The sequence below is a fragment of the Mustela lutreola genome, chromosome 10 (assembly GCF_030435805.1).
Source record: "Mustela lutreola isolate mMusLut2 chromosome 10, mMusLut2.pri, whole genome shotgun sequence".
NCBI lineage: Eukaryota > Metazoa > Chordata > Mammalia > Carnivora > Mustelidae > Mustela > Mustela lutreola.
The window spans coordinates 34229736-34251165 of record NC_081299.1 but is presented as its reverse complement, the minus strand read 5'-3'; the positions used below and the strand labels follow the sequence as shown (position 1 = coordinate 34251165).

General features: G+C 42.8%; 1 protein-coding gene and 1 pseudogene across 1 annotated transcript in view; one reads left to right on the top strand and one right to left on the bottom strand.

Moving 5' to 3' along the window:
* Positions 1-930, bottom strand: part of DMAP1 (DNA methyltransferase 1 associated protein 1) — an 8443-nt gene extending 7513 nt beyond the window's left edge. Inside the window, exon 1 of the mRNA XM_059137934.1 lies at positions 532-930. Coding sequence (XP_058993917.1) covers positions 532-636 — 105 coding nt within the window. The 5' untranslated portion in view covers positions 637-930. The remainder of the gene's footprint in view (positions 1-531) is intronic.
* Positions 645-21430, top strand: LOC131810492 (metaxin-3-like; annotated as a pseudogene).

Sequence of the window (21430 nt, the reverse complement as noted above, 5' to 3'; positions counted from 1 at the left end):
AAGAGAAACCACAGGATAGGAACCACAGCCTAGACTCCCTTCCCTGAAAATTCTCTAGCCCAGCCTAATCCCTGAACAAAATAGCACCTACAGGTACAATGATAATGCGTACCTATTTGACACATAACAACACACCAGGAAGGCCCACTCACAGGGAAACCTCTAGTTGGAGCAGGTCATTCCTGCCCAACCCCACCCCGCTGGGTAGAGCCCTGACCTGTCAGGGTAGAAAATACTTTTCCACCATCTCTGAGAACGTCACACCGACCTGGTGCCACCCTGCCCCAATATCCTACAAGAGTCTCACTCTTTTGGTACTCTCATCTCTTAGGAGTATCACACTCTCTTGGTCCCCACCATTTCCCATGGGTGTCCCACCACCTCCATCCCATCTCATCAAGGTAACACTGTCTGTCCCATTATGTCACACCTTTTATCGCCCATCTCTCTAGGAGCGCAGCACCGCCCCCTTCTCCCCCCCTCTCTCCCACTGTCACTGCTCCCCACTTCACTCCCAGTACCCAAGGCTACCTTGTCCGGGTTAATAATGTCCTTTTTGCTGATGGTCCCGGCAGCTGCATCCCCCTCTGGACCTCCGAGTTCTAGTATGTCCCGCACATCCGCGCCTGTGGCCATCGCGCCTGATGGGGGAGCGCCCCGAGGTCAAGGGTCAGTGCCTGAGAAGGGACCAGGCTCAGGCCGGGGGGCGGAACCACTTCTGCCCCAACTGAGGCGGGGTGAAGAGGCAGACCGCTACGAGGAGGGCAGTCCAGATGTGGTCGGAGTTCGGCCTGTTTCCCACCGTTTGGGTCTCCCTAACTGCCCCGTCTGCCTCCTAAACCCCAGCGCCTCGGCACCCGGATTCTGACTGCAGGGTCCACCGCTCCCCTATCCCCGCAAAGCCGCGGACAGAAACTTCCGGTCGTGCGCACTCGAAACGCGGCCGGCAGGAACACTTCCGGTCTGTGCTGCGCGGAAATGGAGCCGGCTGGCAACCCAGTGCGAAGGCGGCTGACTGTGGTGAGCTCCTGGCAGGGTTCGGCTCCCACCCGCTCGCCGACGTTCGGGTGCTGCCTGCTTTCTGGCATTTCCGCCCTACGTTGCTCTCTTGCATCTCGGGCAATAAAAACAGCGCAGAGTTTTGGAAGTCGCTTAATTCCTCTGAGGCCGTTTCATTTATGAAATGGAAATTGTAATGGCACCTGCTTAAGTGAAGGACCGATAATCCATGCAAAACGTTAGCAAATTGCCTGGCACGTTTAATTTTTTTATTAAATAAATTAGTGGTATTAACGGCCCCTGTTCATTAAACGTTAAGTGTGTGCCAGGCACTGTACTAAGCGTCAGAGGTGAAGAGATGAAGTAGTCAAAGCGGAGCATCCCAGGATGGCTGCCAGGATGGAGTGAGGCCTGCACCCTCACTTACAGCTTCTCTGAGGGAGCTCCCCCTCCCATGGGGCTTTCCTGGAACTAAACTGGTCTGGGAGCTAACGGCGCTAGTGTGGGTTACACAGCGGCCCAAGAACACAGCCCAGAGCAGGGAGCAGCCAGAAGAAGTCTCAAAGGAAGAAATTTATTAATCTCCCTGGAGAGAGAAACGTCTGGAACAGGAGGTCCGGAGGAAGCGCAGAAGGGACAGGGAATGCAGCTCCCAACTTCAGTCTCTGCATACCATCCCACAAATATGGAAGACACGTAGCCATTGAGCATGGAGTGAGGGCTTGGCAAGGCCCTGAGGAAACTAGACCCCAGGCTGCCAAAGAACCAAGCAGGGACTTGAGGAGCACATAGCCTGCACAAGTTAGCGATCATTGTTGTAGCCTGCTCTGGCTCGGAGGGGACAGGGACGCAGCAGCTGCAGCTGCCAGCCTACCTAGATCCCAAAACTTTGAAGAACTGGATCTGGAGATAGAAATCTTGTGCTTTTGCAGAGACCTGGTTTCTGGGTGAATCCTCTGGGCTCTAAATAGTTTCTAGGCAAAGCCAGGGTCTCGTGCAGAAATTGCCCTCAGGGTAAAGGAATGGTCCTTGAAGCCAGAAGAGGACAGAGCAATGGGAAAGAGTCCTGCACCTGTGCCTCAAACACTTGACTCTACTTGTAGTTAGTTGTGTAATTATTTGTTTTATATCTATCTCTGCTGATAGACTTTTTTTTGGAAATTTATTGTTTTTGTTTTCTTTTTGAGAAAGAGTGAGCACATATGAGTGGGGGTATGGGGTGGGGGAGCAGGGGGAGAAGGAGAGAGAGAATCTTAAGCAAGCTCCATGCCCAATGCAGAACCTGATGCTGGCTCAGTCTCACACCCCTGAGATCATGACCTGAGCTGAAATCAAGAGTCGGCTACTTAGTCAACAGAGCCATCCAGGTGCCCCTCCCCTGATATATTTATTTCTTTGAGGATCATGATACATAAATGTAGGTATGTATCAGGCATTGTTCTAGGCTCTGGGGATGCAGTAGGTGAATGAGATACAAATGTCCCCTGGTGGAAAAAGAGAAACTCAGCAACAAAACAATGTTAGTTTTTATGGTGACAAGAGCTATGAAAAAAATAAAATAGGGTAATAGGATAGGGGACTACTTTACGCAGTGTGGTCAGGGAAACCTTCCCTGAAATCTGAGCTGAGGCTTAAATGATGGAAGCAGCCACAGACTACGTGGGGAAAGAATGTTTCAGACAGGAGGAATAATAAGCCCCAAATCCCTAAGATGGAAGGAACTCTCCATATTAAAGGCACATAAAGAAAAAAAGCCAGTGTGGCCAGTGGTGAGTGAGGAGGGGGAGAATAGAAAGACTTGAGATCAAAGGCAGGTATAGAGGGCCATGGTAAAGAGTTTGGGTCTTACCCAATAAGCAATTAGATGGTATCTTTTCTTCGCCACAGTCTAGATTCTATCCTCATCCTTGGAGTGTACCACTGTAGCTGCCAGTCATTGGGAAATTCCCCAAATGCATGGTCCAGAGCTTCTCTTCCCTTGGGAAAACGGAGTCCAGGGATTGGGAAAAGGGGACAAGAGAAGGATGCCCCCCTTGACCCATCTGAGGAGTCACTGCCCACACCTCCTCAACCAGACTGCAGGTGGCAACAGTTCCACTGTCCACCCAGAGAGGGGCTTGTTCTGCAACACCCATCAGATCCTCTGCGGGAACACAACATCACTTCTGGAGAGACTCTTCACTACAGTGACCTACTGCGGAGCCAGGAAGAGGGACTTCAGGCCAGGACACTCTGGGGCTGCAGAGCCAACCTTAAAGGAATTTTTGTTTATCTCTAAGAGCAGTATGAAGCCACTGAAATGCATGTGGGAGTGGCCATGACAGCCTGCCAGTTGCGGGGTGGGAGGGGAAGCTGGAGGAGAAGAACCAGGTGGGAGGCAGTGGTAGCATCCCCTGGAATTAGGAACATGTATGACTGCGTGTGGATACAGAAAACAGAATTTAAGAGGGACCCAGAAACCCATCCCTCCTCAGCTTGTCTATTCACATCTGGGCCCAGAAATAGTACACTGGGGCTCCCAAGGACCGGGCCTGGCTCTTCCCTTCCTTGCTTCTTCTCCCTTCTCCCTCTCCCCGCTACCTCCTCACCCTCCACTCTGCTCCTCACCAAGACTATTCTCTCCTTAGCAGCGGCAGCAGATCTCCTCATCCCCAGAGCTCTCCCCACACAAGGTGCCCACAGGCTTTATATGCATGAGGCTCCTTAGAACCTGTGGGAAAGGGGAGGCAATCTGTATGTGCTGTGTGCAAGATCCAGAGCCTCTCACTCTGACCTGGTCTTGCTCAACTTAATTATCAGGAACAACTTCCAACGAACGAGGACAGATTTCCCACTTTTCAAAATAGGCAAAGAGCGTGATTAGGAAAGCTCCAGAAAAAGTGCTACAGCCAACACATGTACAGGTAAACAAGCAGCATCACCTGATGAAAGAAGTGAAATGAAATGAGAAATAAGTACATTGACGAAAGGAAATGGAGAAATTGAAAACGATAATGAGATATCAGTGTTTGCCTTATTGGGTAGGTGAAAACCAAAATAACCGTTGTGATACCCATTCTCAGCAAGAGTACTTCTGCCCTAGTCTCCAGCCTACTGGTTTTATGAGAATGTCGAATAATGCGATTTTGATCATTAGTTCACTCAACAAATTGTTTAGCACTTACTGTAGTCACCTAGAAGTGTGGCACTTGGGGTGCCTGCTTGCCTCAGTCGGTGAAGCATGTGACTTATGATCTCTGGGTCATGAGTTCGAGCCCCAGGTTGGGTGTAGAGGTTAGGTAAATAAATTTTGTTTTAAAAGCGGAAGAAGCCTAGCACTCTATGCCAAGCCTTGCGCTAGTCCTGAGTATACAGCAGTAAAGACAAACACCATCGCTGCCTCCAGCAGGGATCTTGGGCCCTTTATCTTAAGAAATAGACTGGGAAAGTTATTCCTCAATAAGAAGAAACAAGTAAAGGGAGGAGAGCTTCTGACTGGCCCCGATCAAGATGGCCCCTCCCCAAGGCCCGGAGACTTCCAGATGGAGCCCCTGGGGGGGAAAGCCCATAGGGAGCTGGCTGCGATTAGGAAGTCCAGGGCAAGAAGCTGGGGGTAGGAGCTTTGAGGAGGCTTGTATGGGCCCTGATTAGTTTTGGGATCAAGAAGGATGAAGCCCTTTTCCGGAAACGACTGAAGGACACAGGCCGCACCAGCAGCCAGTTGTCTGAGAGTGGGGCAAGGCCTTCTTGGGGGGCTCTCTGGGCTGCTACCAACGCCCAGCACTGAGTCTCCAGACATGCAGCCCAGTAGACACTCCTCCCCTATCGGCCACAGAGGAAGAGCTTGCTGTTGGTCCCCTCACCTCTGCCTACTTCGGGGTCTCTTGGGTGTTCTGTACCGCCCCCCATTTCAACCTTTCTGGAATTCTCTCTCTCCCTTTTTAAAAGATTTATTTATTTGAGAGAGCATGAGAGAGAGAGCATGAGAGGAGAGGTCAGTGGGAGGAGCAGACTCCCTGCTCGGCAGGGAGTGGGACTCAATCCGGGGACTGCAGGGTCATGACCTGAGCCGAAGGCAGTCGCTTAACTAACTGAGACACCCAGGGGTCCCTGGAATTCTCTCTCTCGCATACATCTCTGTTCTTCCCCTGCCAGTGTCCTACTGACAGTTGCCAACTTTCCAGAGTGGATTCCTGGCTCCTGCCCTCACCCCCCTCACCCCACCCTCACCTCCTGACTATCTTATGCCATGTGGCTCCTTATTTTTTTTTTTTTTTCCTTCGCAGAGCCGTCTTCCCAGCTGCCAGAACCATGATCCGATAAGTTTCTATTGTTTAAGCCACCCAGTCTGTAGGAGTTCTGCTGGAACAGCTTGAACTGAGATATTTTTCTTTCTTTTTTTCTTTTTTTAAAGATTTTATTTATTTATTCGACAGACAGAGATCACAAGTAGGCAGAGAGGCAGGCAGAGAGAGAGGGGGAAGCAGGCTCCCCGTGGGGCAGAGAGCCCAGTTCGGGGCTCGATCCCAGCATGACTGGAGCTGAAGGCAGAGGCTTAACCCACTGAGCTGCCCAGGTGCCCTGAGATATTTTTCTTTTAAATACATGTCCATCTTTGGCGAGCCACTCCTTCTAAAGTCTGGAGTCCCTTATAAAACTTCTTTGCAACTCAATTCTCTTGCTTTTCTAAATTAACCAAATAAATAAAAATCAAAGTCAGAGGTAAGACCTTGCACCTTGCACCAGCCACCGCAAAGAAAGTGTTACAAAGCTCAGTGGACTTCTTTGGGGTTGGAGTCCACATGTCCAAGATCCGGGCCTGCTGCACTGACCCATTTACCGGGTAACCTGTAAGGTCAGAGAGGGGTCTGGCTCAAAAAGGGGTTCCCCAGTAGGTCCAGGTTGCAGTGCAAGCTATGTTAGTAATTTGGCCTGATAAGCCAGCAGACCCGATGGTCTGGGAAGATTCTGTGTCTGACAAGGATCTTATACATACCCACAGGTAGTCCCAAGGGGAAAGTCACAGCACAAGCACCCAGGCTGCAAATAAGCAGCCATCACTTGAAAAGCAGTTTCTGGCTTACAGCTGGACCCAGTAGAAACTGAACGCCTGACCATGAGACACTAAGTATGAGACTCAAACTCTCGAACATGAGCTGAGAATTATTCTATCCCCTAAACCATCAAGATAGAGATGCAAGTCAGCATCCCATGCTAAAATGTAAGGGGTATGTAGATCTTCCTTCTTTTCCATTATAAATACTTAATGCTCTAAGTTTCACCATAATCACTGCTTTCGCTGCATCCTGCAAATTATGTTACGTTTTCATTATCATTCTAATTTCCCTGTGATCGCTTCTTTGATCCATGGGTTATTTAGAACTATGTGGCTCACTATATTTGAGAGTTTTCTAGGTATCTGATGATCATTGATACCTAATTTAATTTCACTGTGGCCAGAAAACATATTCTATATCATTTCAATTCTTTTAAATTTATTGAGAATTTATTAAATTTATTGAAAGCCCTTTTATGGCCCCGCATATGGTCCATTGGTGAATATACCAGGTACACTTGAAAAAAATGGGTGTCCCACAGTTTCGTATGGAGTTCTAGAAATACCAATTAGGTCAATACAATTGACAGTATTGTTCATAAAATCTCCTTTATTGATTTTTTTTTTTGGTCTATTATATCAATTGCTGAAGAGGGTTTAAAAACTCCAACTATGATTGTGGAATCATATCTTTCTTCCTTTAATTCTGTCCATTTTTTTGTTCCATATATTTTGAAGCTCTGTTATTATTATAATTATTATAGCTTCCTGGTGAATTGACCCATTAATTATTGTTATCTATCTATTTTTATCTCTGGCAATAGTCTTTGTCTTAAAGTATACTTCAGTTGATAGTAATAGCGACTCCAGCTTTCACAAGCTTGCTGTTTGCATGGTATATCTTTTTCCTTCCATTTTCTTTCATCTTTTTGCTATGTTTACATTTTAAGTGCTTCTGTTATACATGTTTGAGTTTTACTCTTTTTCATCCATTTGGACAACCTCTGCCTCTTGAGACCATAGGTGTTGGATGGGTAGCAAAAAAGAACAAGCTTAGGCCTGCCCACATGTGGATCCTTTCTTCTTGATGATGAGTGCTATTGGACACTACAGACATTGTAGTGGACCCAATAACTTGCAGGCTGTGTTGGGCAGTTCAGTTTGCAAGGTCACCTGGTTGTCCCATGGATAAGCAGTCAGTCTCCACCAGGGGCCCAACATAAGATAAAGCTCTTTCTCAAAGGGAGATCAGTTATTTGCCAAACAGGGTACAGCTTTCTTCCTAAATTCCAGGGGCTTCTTCTGCATTGTTCCTCCTGGGCTTGCTATAGACTCCATCAACATGGGACATGAACATGATCGGATCTGGGGGGGTCATGGAGACCGAGTGGCCTGTCTATTTATTTGGCAGCCTCGAACAACTGGGCAGTTTTCCTTTGTTCTGAATTCCTCTCAAAGCAGACAGCCTTTCAGGTGACTCAGTAAATGAGTGGGGAGCCAGATACCCAAATATAATGTCTACTCCTCAAAAATCCAAGAAAACCACCAAGTACCACATTTCCACTAATCTAAGTCACCATTGACTGCAGAGCACACCTTCATTTATATTCCACCATGAAGAATTTTTAAAAGCACTAGCAGTTCAGCCATAATATACCATTAATTGTAAGAAGAATTTCATGTCAGAGATGTTAAAATGTGAAGAAAAAACATTTTGAATGTACAAAGCACCACTGAATTGTTCAGGTTAAAATAGTTAATGTTATGGTATGTGAATTTTAAATTATTTTTAATGTGAACCAATGAGATGATCTTCTGGCCCTTTCATACGGTAGGAGGGTGTAAGGCGAGTTAACATGTATGTAAGACAGGCACTTCCTCCAGACACGCCCTGCTGTCTATTTCCACAGGGTTTTCTTTATTTCATTGAATCTAGGATGCTGTGATCCTGGCACATTCTTTTTTTAAAAAATTTATTTATTTATTTTAGAGAAAGAGAGAGCACAGCGGGAGGAGCAGAGGGAGAGGGAGAGAGATCTCAAGCAGAATCGGTGCCGAGTGCAGAGCTTGACGCCGGCTCCATCTCAAGACCCTGAGATCATGCCGTGAGTGGAAACCAAGAGTCAGACGCTTAATGGACCACACCACTCAGGCATCCCCTGGTGCATTCTTGCTTTACCAGAAGGTGTCAATAGAAGGCTTTGACAGAAATTATGTCACAGTTCCCGCCTGCTGACAGGGATGGTCAGGAGTCACTCATTAACCTCCACAGAGGAAGAAAGAGGAACTTCTGCCAGCAAGGGAAGTTCAAGGGGGTAAAATTTTGGATGCTCCAAGTCATCTGAATGCTTTCTTTTCTGATCAGTGCTCTAATATTACATAGGGGACATGGCAAGGCTGTCATTTTACTTGATATTATACTATGACAATTCTCAGTATCACGCTTTACTTTTTTTTAAGTTTTTCTTTTCTTTTTTTCTTTCTGTCTTTTTTTTTTTTTTTTAAAGATTTTGCTTATTTATCTGACAGAGAGAGAGGGAACACAAGCAGGGGAAGTAGGGGAGGGAGAAGCAGGCTTCCTGCTGAGCGGGGAGCCTGAGGATCCCAGGACCCTGGGATCATGACCTGAGCCAAAGGCAGACACTTAAGTGACGGAGCCACCCAGGTGTCCCTTGGTATCACACTTTAGATTTGATTTTCAATTATACTCAGCCCCATGACTGCAAGAGATAAGTTATTTTTATCATAGACTTAGAAAGTCGATGATTTGGGACTTGTCTTGAGCCAAAATTTCAGAATATTCAGATTGACATTCTTTTTCTTTACTCTGTCCAGAAAGAAACCCCTCTTCACTGCAGTTCCCAAAGCCCCCTGCCCTCATGCTGCTCTGTACAGAGGCCATTTGGTTCCCCAAGGCTTTGCATTCAGTGCAACTTTCATTCAGGCGATAATCTATTAGTAGCAGGCCCTGGGCTGCCTTTGATATTAGCTGGGTTTTTACTGTCCAAAAATAAATACAAATTCATGACTATTCTGATATCAACGTGTTTATCAGTTAAAGGCATAATTTTTAGTTATGTTTTATAATAAAAACAAGCAGCCAAAATTGTTCCAAGAAGAATTAGGAGAATAATAGAGCAATAAGCAAGAAAAACTCAAAATATTGTTATTGAGCTACAATTTTAAAAGGTAGCAGGCTGAAAATTACAAAGAGAAAAGTTCTAGTTGACCTCCAAGGAACAGAAGTTTCCTCATTTATTCAAATTGACTTTAGAGCATATAAGAAATTGAAATTTTTCTCAATTCAAATTACGAAAATGGCACAATATCCGAACGTAAGAGGGGAATGCATTGAAAAATAGATAATTCTCTGGGGTGCCTGGGTGGCTCAGTGGGTTAAGCCTCTGCCTTCGGCTCAGGTCATGATCTCAGGGTCTTGGGATCGAGCCCCACATCGGGCTCTCTGCTCAGCAGGGAGCCTGCTTCCCCCCACTGCCCCTGCCTGCCTCTCTGTCTACTTGTGACCTCTGTCTGTCAAATAAATAAATAAAATTTTTTTTAAAAAAGAAAAAATTCTCACCTAATGTAAACAATTTAAGGAAATAAGAAAAGGCTGAATATTCTGCTCCCTGGTCAGGGCACATGGGGGCAGAGCTGGAGGGTGGGAAAGGCAAGCTACACCAGAGGTTGGAGAAACATGTCAGGCAAAGAACTTGCATCAAGACCAGGAATGAAATACATTCATGTGGGTGATTTAGCCCAAGAAGTGTGATCACTGGATGTTGTGGAGTCTGGTGAGATGGCTTCTCCCAAGGGTATGCCAAGAGGCACAGACAATGGCTAAAACCCTGAAGGAGATAGGGGTTACAGAATGTGAAGCAAGAATTATAAATCAGGTGTTGGAATCTGCCTTACAATTTAGGGGCGCCTGCGTGGCTCAGTCAATTCAGTGTCTGACTCTTGATTTCAGCTCAGGTCATGATCTCAGGGTAATGAGACTGAGCCTGGTCTTGGGCTGTACTAGCACGGAGCCTGCTTAAGATTCTCTTTCCCTTTCCTCTGCCCCTCCTCCTGTGCTTTTTTTTTCTCTCTCTCTCAAATAAATAAGTAAATCTAAAAAAAAAAAAAAGAAGAAGAAGAAGAAGAAGAATGTGCCAGGATCACAGCACCTTAGACTCAATGAGCATGTGCTCTCTCTCTATATATATATATACACACACACTTTAAAATATATAAATATCAATTTAACTTATTATATTAATAATTTTAAATGTTTGGGGCGCCTGGGTAGCTCAGTGGGTTGGGCCGCTGCCTTCGGCTCGGGTCATGATTTCAGGGTCCTGGGATCGAGTCCCGCATCGGGCTCCTTGCTCAGTGGGGAGACTGCTTCTCTCTCTGCCTCTGCCTGCCGCTCTGCCTGCTTGTGTTCTCCTGCTCGCATTCTCTCTCTCTCTTTCCCTGACAAATAAATAAATAAAATCGTTTAAAAAAAAAAGAAAAAAAATAATTTTAAATGTTTAAATATGGGGCACCTGGGTGGCTCAGTGGGTTAAACCTCTGCCTTTGGCTCAGATCATGACCTCAGGGTCCTGGGATGGAGCCCCGCATCGGGCTGTCTGCTCAGCAGGGAGCCTGTTTAAATATGACTGTCTTAATAAATTCTATACCCATTAATGATCTAAAAGAAAAAATATCCTAGCAAACTAGGAAAAGAATAGTCTTAATTTGATACACTATTTGGTTGTTTTTTTTTTTTTTTTTGAGGGCATATATACTATTTGTTTTTGATAAAGCAATGATAAAAGCCTATAGCAAATGGTTGCACCTGGATGGCATAGTTGGTTAAGCATCCGGCTCTTGGTTTGGGCTAGGTCATGATCTCAGGGTAGTGAGATGAAGCCCGTGTCTGGCTCCTTGCTCAGTATGGAGTCGGCTTTGGATTCTCCCTCTCCTCTTCCCTCTCTCTGTCTCTAAAAATAAATGAAATCTTTAAAAACAACAACAACAATAAAATGAACAACAACAACAAAACCCACAGCAAATGCCACACTTACTGGTGAAACAATAGACACATTCCAATTGTCAAGAGTAAGACAAGAATGACCTTTATCACTATTACCATTCAAACTGGTGTCAGATGTTCTCTCCAATTCAAAAAGGGGAGAAGAGTAATAAGACACATAAACATTAGAAAAGCAAGAGGCAAGTTGTGATTATTTGAAGATGACACTATTGCTTACATGGAAAAACCTAAAAAAATCAATTGACAAAGTATTAGAACGAACCAGAGAATTCAACAAGGGGACCACATACAAGATCGAAGTGCAAAAATCAATAGCCTTCCTATATACCAGCAATAACCAATTAGAAAATGTAATAGCAAATAAGATGACATTCACAATAGCAACAAAAACTATTAACCACCTAAGAATAAACCTAAAAAATAGAATTTATTTCAGGCCCTTAAGGATAGTACAAAATTGGGAAATCCATCAACCTAATTAATCACATTAATAAAATCAAATTGAAAGCTATACAATTATATTACATAGCAGCTGAGAAAATTCAAGAACCATTTCTGGAAAAAACCCTAAGTAAAACAAGAGGCATCAGACATTTCTTAACTATGATAAAGAGTTAGTCTATTTTCCTTTTCTAAGACACTAAGAGCAAACATCATATCAAATGGCTAAATGCACTGCCATTAAAGTCAGGAACAGGGAAGGCAGCAATCATTGCTGTCCCTCAAAATTGGTTTCGTGTAAAAGTGAAATAGGATTTGAAAATGGGAGTAACAGGAGCACGTGGGTGGTTCAGTCTGTTGAGGGTCCAGCTCTTGGTTTTGGCTCAGGTCATTATCTCATCAGTTTTGGAAGAGCCTACATTGGGCTCTGTGCTCCGTGAGGAGTCTTTGATATTCTCTCCCTCTGCACTTCCCCAACACACACACACGTGTGTGTGTGTTTGTATGTATGTGCGCGTGCACATGCTCTCTCTCTTGCACTCTCAAATAAATAAATAAATCTTTAAAAAAAGAAAGAGAAAAATGGGAGTAACAACTTCATATAGCAGATCTCATTCCAGAGCCCACCAAAATGTAGAGGGGAATGCCCCCTCTGTAAACAAGACTACTTTGATTTCATATTATACAAATAGGATGGAAATTGAAGTCACACTCAGAGACCAATACTGACCAAAGGGTCTTACTTTCTGTTTTTTATTTTGATTTTTCATTTTTGATTGTCTTTAAAGATTTTATTTATTTGAGAGAGCAGGGAGAAGAGTATAGAGAGAAGCAGACTCCCCTGCTGAGCAGGGAGCCCAGTGTTGGGATCCTGGGACTATGACCTGAGCTGAACACAAGCACTTAACGGACTGAGCCTCCCAGGTGTCCCAAAAGGGTCTTACTTTCTTTTTTTCCTATTAAAGCCATTGCCAAGCACTATCCAGATTTTATTCATACTGTTCCTGTCCTCTGTTTGAAGGAAAGAGTTTTAAATTATCCAAACAGTCCTAAAACCCAGAGCTGGTTTTGGCAGTGGGGGTGATGGGGGTAATGGGGACCGGTGGCAGGAAGGAGGGTCTGAAGTGCAGCCAAGCCCCAAGGGTGCAAATGCTGTCACACCAGTGGAGGTGGGTTCTGGCACCTTTCACCTCTCTCCTCATGCTCATGTGGCACCTTTTGATATCCCATCTCAATTTTAGCTTGTTTTAGATACTCAAGTCTAGGTTTATTCCTTTTTTATTAATTTTAGACAGAGACAAAGACAGTGGGGGTGGGTAGAGGGAGAGAGAGAGAGAGAGAATCTTAAGCAGACTTTAGGCTGAGCATGGAGCCCAATGCAGGACTTGACCTCACAACCCTGACATCATGACCTGAGCTGAAATCAAGAGTCAGACGCTTAACCAACTGAGCCACTCAGGTACCTCAATTCCTTTTTTTTTTTTTTTTTGGTTATTGTTATTGTTGTTGTTGTTGTTGTTTTTTAAGAAGGAGAAAGGAAACCTGACCAAGATGGGTTCTAAACAAATTGGGGGTTGGGGTTTTTAAGCAGGGGGTTTACTGAAGCTACACATTTGCTTTCCACCTCTAAGAAAGACCAAACGTAGGTTGCATTAGAGCAAAAGAACAGTGTCAGTTGGAGATGTGATCAGGGGCTGTTTTGATTCATGCAAACGTTACTGTGGGTTAAAGTCCTTGAGAAGCGTACTCTGAAACATAGATATCATGATATCTGTTAAACAGGTACTCTTAGTACCAATATCTGTAGAGGGAAAGGGGAAAAGCAGGTCTGGGTTTTTATGTTATTAACATTATTGTATTAGTTCAAGGGAGAAGTTGGACTGTGATAAAATCCCAGCAAGACCTCAGTTGGCCCCAAAAGATGCTCTGAAGGTGAGATGACCCTTCCAAGTTGTCTCTAGATGGAGTGAGGAAACCAGGCCCTTGCATTCCCATCCCAGCTGGTCATCAATGTGGGCAAGAACACTGAATTACTTATAAATGAAAGGATATCAGTTTTGCATCAGTGTTTTCCACCAAAATACTTTATACCAGAAGACAATAAAGTAACATCCTTAAAATACTCAAGAAAATATGGCCCAAGTATTTTATATCCAGCTAAAATGACCAGAAAGTATAAAGGCCATAGACAAGTTGTTATGAACATGTGAAAGTTTAGCAAATGTTGTTCCCATGAGATCATTCCTGAGGAATCTACTAGAAAATGGCCTTTAAACAACCATGAAATAACTATAAAAACTTCAACACAAGGATTGGCAGTAAACACTGAATTTATTTAGTTGTAGAACTAAAAGCAAATGTCAAGATTAAGGGTGACAGGGCGCCTGGGTGGCTCAGTGGGTTAAGCTGCTGCCTTCGGCTCAGGTCATGATCTCAGGGTCCTGGGATCGAGTCCCACATCGGGCTCTCTGCTCAGCAGGAAGCCTGCTTCCCTCTCTCTCTCTGCCTGCCTCTCCATCTACTTGTGATTTCTCTCTGTCAAATAAATAAATAAATAAAATCTTTAAAAAAAAAAAAAAAAAAAAAGATTAAGGGTGACAGAATGGCATGTACTTGTTATGTGCTCTGACAATGTAGATAAAGTGCATATCAAAAATGAGGGGGGGCGCCTGGGTGGCTCAGTGGATTAAGCCGCTGCCTTCGGCTCAGGTCATGATCTCAGGGTCCTGGGATTGAGTCCCGCATCGGGCTCTCTGCTCAGCGGGGAGCCTGCTTCCCTCTCTCTCTCTCTCTGGCTGCCTCTCTGTCTACTTGTGATTTCTCTCTGTCAAATAAATAAATCTTTAAAAAAAAAAATGAGGGAAAGGAAAAAAATTTTTTAATTTTTTTTTTAAATGGGGAAAGGAAGAATATATAAAAAACAGGATAAGCTCACCAATTGCCTTATAGTTATTAAGAGTGAATAATAAGGGCGCCTGGGTGGCTCAGTGGGTTAAGCCGCTGCCTTCGGCTCGGGTCATGATCTCAGGGTCCTGGGATCGAGTCCCACATCAGGCTCTCTGCTCGGCAGGGAGCCTGCTTCCTCCTCTCTCTCTCTGCCTGCCTCTCTGCCTCCTTGTGATCTCTGTCTGTCAAATAAATAAATAAATAAAATCTTTTAAAAAAAAAAGTGAGTAGGGAGATCAGTGATTCCTGCAGAAAAAAAGAAAGAAAAAAAAATAGGATTTCTTGGAAATACTACTATTAATAATGAAATCATCCCATCAGAATAAATGATCTACAGTAAAAATCATTATCAGAGGAAAATTCTTACAGTAGATATGTCTGTCAATGAAATGAAGGTAAATAAATGAAACATTGGCTAGAAAAAGCTCAAAGGAAAGTATAAGGAAGAATTATTAAGATAAGAGTGAAAAATTCGTGAATTAAAAAACAGAAACAGAGCAAAAATAGTACATACATAAGAAGACTTAGTGTTTGAAAACACTAATACTGTACACAAACTATTAGACAACTTTTTCTTGAGAGAAGGAACAAATATACAAGCTAAATGATAAGGGACATGTGGCCCCAAAACATAGCCTACTAATTTGTATGATTTTGTGCAAATAAATAAAAAACTCAAAGAAATAGATAACTTTTGAAGTAAATAAAATTTACCAAAGTTGAACCCAGTAGACACATAAAGTCTCAACAGATAGAATTATGTAGAAATGCAATTTTGTAAAAACAGAAACCCAACAAAAAAGTATCAGACCAAGATGGCTTCACAGAAGATTTATACTAAATCTTTAAAGCAAAGGTCATCTGAAAGTTACTTGAACAATTCTGGAGCATAGAAGGTGAAGAAATACTTTTAATTTCTTTCTTGTGAAACAAAGTATAATATTGATAGTAAATGAATAAAACAGATAAAGTATTAGCAATCATAAACCAGCAAATTAAATAAATATATAATCAAGTGGGGTTTATTTCAGGAATACAAAGATAATTTAATAATAGGAAATCTGTTAACATAACGTATCAAATTTATACACTTAAGGAAAAAATGAACAGATAACCTCCACAGACCCTGAAAAGGCATTTGACAAATTCAAAGCCCATACATGTTAAAGACTCAATGAAATAGAAGTTGAGGGATATTTCCATTACATATCTCATCCCCAAATATAGCATTAATATTAATGGGCAAACACTAGAGTCTTTCCTGTTTGTGATATAATAAAAAATATATTTGGGGTTTTGTTCCAGGTTCCTGGCACAGAGCTTTAAAAACCCTTGAAATTGGGGCGCCTGAGTGGCTCAGTGGGTTAAGCCTCTGCCTTCGGCTCAGGTCATGATCCCCGGGTCCTGCCCCGCATCCGGCTCTCTGCTCCGCAGGGAGCCTGCTTCCCCCTCTCTCTCTGCCTGCCTCTCTGCCTGCTTGTGATCTCTGTCAAATAAATAAATAAAATCTAAAAACAAACAAACAAACAAACCCCTTGAAATTTCCCGAATGATAGGAATGTCTTGTTATTCATGAGTTCCTTGATACTTGAGTTTATAAACTCAATACTTTATCAACTCAATACTCGAGTTCATGCTAATAAAATGATTCATGGCAAAGATTCACAGGCAGAGGGATCTGATTGCTTCAGGTTGGGGGCTAAGGCCAGAGGAACAAACCATGCTATTAGAAGGTTGGAAATCTCAACAACCTCCCACACAACACGCACACATACCAACCTTGGGGAAAGGGAGAGGGACTGGGGATAGAGTTCATTCATGAAGAATGTGATTTAATAATCTTGGAGCACAAGGGAACTTCCCCATTTGGTGAACACCTTGATGGGCTCAAAGGGCAGCCGTCTCAGATTCTGTAAGAAGAGGGCACGGAAACTCTGTGGCCCAAGATAGGCCACAGACTCTGTGGCCTCAAGATCTTACTCATGTACATTTCATTTAGCTGTTCATTAGTATCCTTTATAACAAAATTGTAACTGTCAATAGTGAATTACCAACCTGAGGAGGTTGTAAGAGGACCCCAGTTTGTAGCCAGCAAGGCAGAAGTACTAATGGCTTAAGGATTTTCAACCAACATTCCACATGGCGCCAGTCTTGTGGAACTGAGAACCTTTCCCTGTGGGGGTCTTCACAGACCCCCTGTGGGTAGTTATTGTCAGAACTGAACTGAATTGTTGAACACTCAGTTGGTATCAGATAATTGGCTTGGAACTCATTGCAAAAATCAGAAACAAGAAGAGGATGGCCACTATTTTAATACAAGAAGAGGCAATTAGAGGCATAAGAATTTAAAAAGAAGAGATAAGATTACATACATGTGTAGATGATATGTTTTCAGGAACCTTATAATGAATGAAGACCTCCTATGAATAGTAAAAGCATTTTGCAAAGTAGCAAGATAAAAAATTACATACAGAAATAGTTTTCATAACCACTTGGAAGAAGCAGTAACAACAGTAACCACTCGGAAGAAATAATGGAAAAGAAAGTCACAGATCCCATTTACAATAGCATAAGCAAAATAAATGTAGGGACAAATGTAGGCGCAAATTTAATGAAAATTGTGTAAAACCGACATGAGAAAAACCGTAAAACAATCTTACAGGACAGAAAGTAGACTTGAACAAATGGAAAAAGATGCCTTATTTTTGATCAGAAGAATCAATACCAGAAAGATACCAATTTTCTTCAAGTTAAAATTTACAAATTTAATGTGATCCCAATAAAAATATCCAAGTTACTAAATTTTTTTTTTTCCTGGAGCCAGACAAGTTAATTATTAGTTATTTTGAAAAATAAATACAAGACTAGCCAGGAATCAGGGCACCTCGGTGGCTCAGGGGGCTAAGCCTCTGCCTTCGGCTCAGGTCATGATCTCAGGGTCTTGGGATCGAGCCCCACATCAGGCTCTCTGCTCAGCAGGGAGCCTGCTTCCCCCTCTCTCTGCCTGCCTCTCCGACTACTTGTGATCTCTCCATCTCTGTCAAATAAATTAAAAAAAAAATCTAAGTGGCATTTCCCATTAAAAAAAAAAACCTCTCCCTTGCCCTTGCCCCCCAAAAATAGCAATGGGGAAATTACCCATACATTGAAACATGTATAAAGCCCCTGTAATTAAAACATTATGCTATTGCTGCATAAGTAGACAGATGACTAAGGGAAGAGAATATAAAATCCAAAGATGGACTCCAAAAGCTTATGGAAATTTAATGTTTGATAAACAAACAGTTTATCCTCTGATAGCCATGTGGGTAAAAATAAAACTAGATTCATTCCTCATACCTTATATTAGGATAAGTTCCAAATGGATCAGATACCTAAATGAAAAAAAAATGGAGTCATACAAATATTTGAGGAAAGTATAAATCAGTTTCTTTATGACGTAGGAAGGAGGACAACTTTCTTAACTGTGATTCTATACCTGGAATCAATAAAGGAAATGGATAAATTTATCTATCTAAAATTTAAAAAAAATTAAATGCCGGCCCAAAACACCATCAGCAATGTCAAAAGTTAAATTAAAAAATGTAACAAATGACAAAATTGTAACTAATATCTCAAAGGCCAAGATCTCTAATATATGCAAATTTTCTAAATATTAAAAAGAAATTCAAATCCTTGTCTAACAACCCAGTAGAAAAATGGGAAAATTATAGAAAAATAAATGCAGGGTCCTGGGTGGATCAGTTGGTTAAGCATCTGCCTTCAGCTCAGGTCATGGTCCTGGGGTCCTGGGATCAAGCCCCACATCAGGCTTCCCTGCTCAATTGGGAGTCTGCTTCTCCCTCTGCCCCAGCTCATGCTCTCTCTCTCAAATAAACAAAGTCTTAAAAAGAGAGAGAGAGAAAAATATTTACTACAAAGAATGAATCACATGGAATATATAAATGTCCATGAGTTCATAATAACAATTTTTCGATACCTCATTGTTACATCCTAATCCTTTGTGACTCATTGTTTTGAATACCTACTGCTGCATAATAAGCTCACCACAAAATGCAGCGGCTTAAAAAAACTCCAAAACCTCATGATACATATGATCATGTAATGACTCATTGACCACCCCTGGACATTGCTAGAGTATGATCTCATTATTCCAAAAGTTGATTTTTTTTTTTTTTTAAGGGAAGGATCCAGGGGCCTCTCCTGAATATCTTGTATTTTAGGGTATTGGAATCAATGATAAGAGAAAGTAATTTATAGAAAAACTACAGCTAATAAATGCAAAAAAAAAAATGTGGAAACAGAATTTTTTTTTTCTGCTTCACATTCCTTTATGAAATAATGGATCTAGGCAATGATCATCAATTATAAATAAAAGTTGTGGATGGGGGACACGTGGGTGGCTCAGTCAGTTAAGCATCTGCCGTAGGCTCAGGTTGTAATCCCAGGGTCCTGGGGTCAAATCCCACATCAGGCTCCTTGCTCAGGAGGCAGCATGCTTCTCACTCTGCCTGCAGCTCCCCCTGCTTGTGCTCTCTCTCTCTGTCAAATAAATAAATAAAACCTTTAAAAAAATTAAAATAAAATAAGAGTTTTGGGTGGAAGTTGATGACAAACTTTAAAGGAGGCTGGAAACTCTTGACCTCACTGATTAATTTCAACCTCATTACAAACTGGCTGTGCCTCCTGACCTGATGTGGTAGAACCTGTAGCACCACTTACCAAGTACTCACGACAAAAACAAAAATCATCAAGCCTCTAGATGCAGGTATCAGTTTATAAAGAATACGGAGGATAGAAAAATATGTTAAATGACATCACAAAAGTACAAATCCAAATCCATAATGTGGGAAATCCCACATGCCGAAGCACCCAGTTTCTCAATAAATAAATTGCATACTTCGGCTCAGGTCATGATCCCAGGGTCCTGGGATCGAGCCCCGCATCGGGCTCTCTGCTCAGCAGGGAGCCTGCTTCCCCCTCTCTCTCTGCCTGCCTCTCTGCCTACTTGTGATTTCTGTCTGTCAAGAAAAATAAATGAAATCTTAAAAAAATAAAAAAATAAAAATAAAAAAATAAATTGCATAAAACAAAACCAAAATGAAACCAGTAGCAAAGAAAGAGTGGTCATTCTATTGATTGACAGAGACTTAAGAGTGGCAAAGTTCAGGCCCAGCAAGATGGCGGCCCCCTTGGAGCTCAGAGCTCAGCTGCTGGGGAAGTGGTGGTGGTGGTAAGGGGTTCCCATTGTACATGGTGAGTCCCTGGTGGTGATGTTTTATGACAAATTTTGTGGTGCACTCTTGAACATCAGCATCATACATGATACACAGAGAGGTTCAAGAGGGGAAGTAGCAATTTTGATCACTGATGACGTTATTTCTCAGCTGGAAAAACACTAAATTTTTTAAGAACACAAATGCAGATATGACTATGAACTCTGGGCAATGCAGGGGACAGGTACACTGGCTTACATTGCTCTTCTAGAAAAGAAGCTGCTTCTAGCAGTTTTTCCACATTCTTGAATGACTGAGAATTCTTGACTGTGACAGAATTCTTGGGTTTGCTTCCTAAATTCCTTTTCTTTCCAGTTTGATCCTGCCTGGAAAAATGCCTTGGGGAGTATTAAGCATCGTATTCTCCTGATCAGAGGACAGCCTCCCCTCTTCCACCTCTGAGAAGCGGAACACATGAACACAGACAAGCCAAGGGGTGCCTAAACCTTCTGGCAAACAGATTGGGAACATCTCTGTTTTTCTTTGGAGATATGCCTACTTTGGGTGCCTGTGTGTTTGGTTTTCTTGCACCTCTTTACAAAGTGAGCTTTCCCAAAGTTCAGTTATAAGAACATTTGAAACAGCTCTCCAGGCTATGTCGCTTTTGTGATGACATCCTAAACAGTCATTTTAGGAGCCCCTGGGTGGCTCAGTCGTTAAGTGTCTGCCTTCAGCTCAGGTCATGATCCCAGTGTCCTGGGATGGAGCCCTGCAGCGGCCTCCCTGCTCCGTGGGAAGCCTGCTTCTCTCTCTCCCACTTCCCCTGCTTGTGTTCCCTCTTCCACTCTGTCTGTCTCTGTAAAAGAAATAAATGGAATCTTTAAAAATTAAAAAAAAAAAATCATTGTAGACTTGGCCTTGGAGATGAATGACAATCTTTGCCAAAGCCTTCCACTTCCTCCTAGGAAACTGGCAGCACACGAGCAGCTTCTCACACAGGAAGAGAGCAGTTCCTTACGATGGCCATCATCCTGCTCTGTGACCAAGTGTTTGCCCTGGAGTCCTGTGATTTTGCAGTAATGTCTTACACTAAAGTATGTGAAGGCAAATAGGAAACACTTCTTGTGTATGTATGAGAAAGACATTTTTTTGTATAAGACTTTAAAACCAAAAGGAACGTTCTATGTCATCTTTTTTAATTATTATTATTATTGCATGAAATACCCACTAACCTTTTAAATTGTATTTAAAAGCGTATATTCTAGTTTGGTAATGCAGTTTATTAATATCAAGATGAATACTACATGAACTTGAAGGGAAACAAAGAAAACACATTGTGTGTGTGTGTGTGTGAGAGAGAGAGAGAGAATAAAGATTATTTATTTATTTATTTGTCAGAGAAAGAGAGTGCACGAGTGCAAGCAGGGGGAGCAGCAGGCAGAGGGAAAAGCAGGCTCCCACCTGAGCAGGGAGCCCAGTATGGGCCAGATCCCAGGACTCTAGGATCATGACCTGAGCTAAAGGCAGACGCCGAATGACTGAGCCACTCAGGCGCCCCTATTTTTTAAAAAGTGAGAAAAGATTCCTCCTCTTCAAGGAGGTGACCTTGCAGTCCTTTGTGCAGACCCTAGCCGGCAAGACAGTCCCCTCGAGGTGGACCCCAGCGGCACCACTAAGAAGGTCAAAGCCGAAACACAAGGCAAGGAGGGCATCCCGCCTGCCCAGCAGCATTGGATTTTTGCGGCCCAGAAACACAACTGCGACACATGA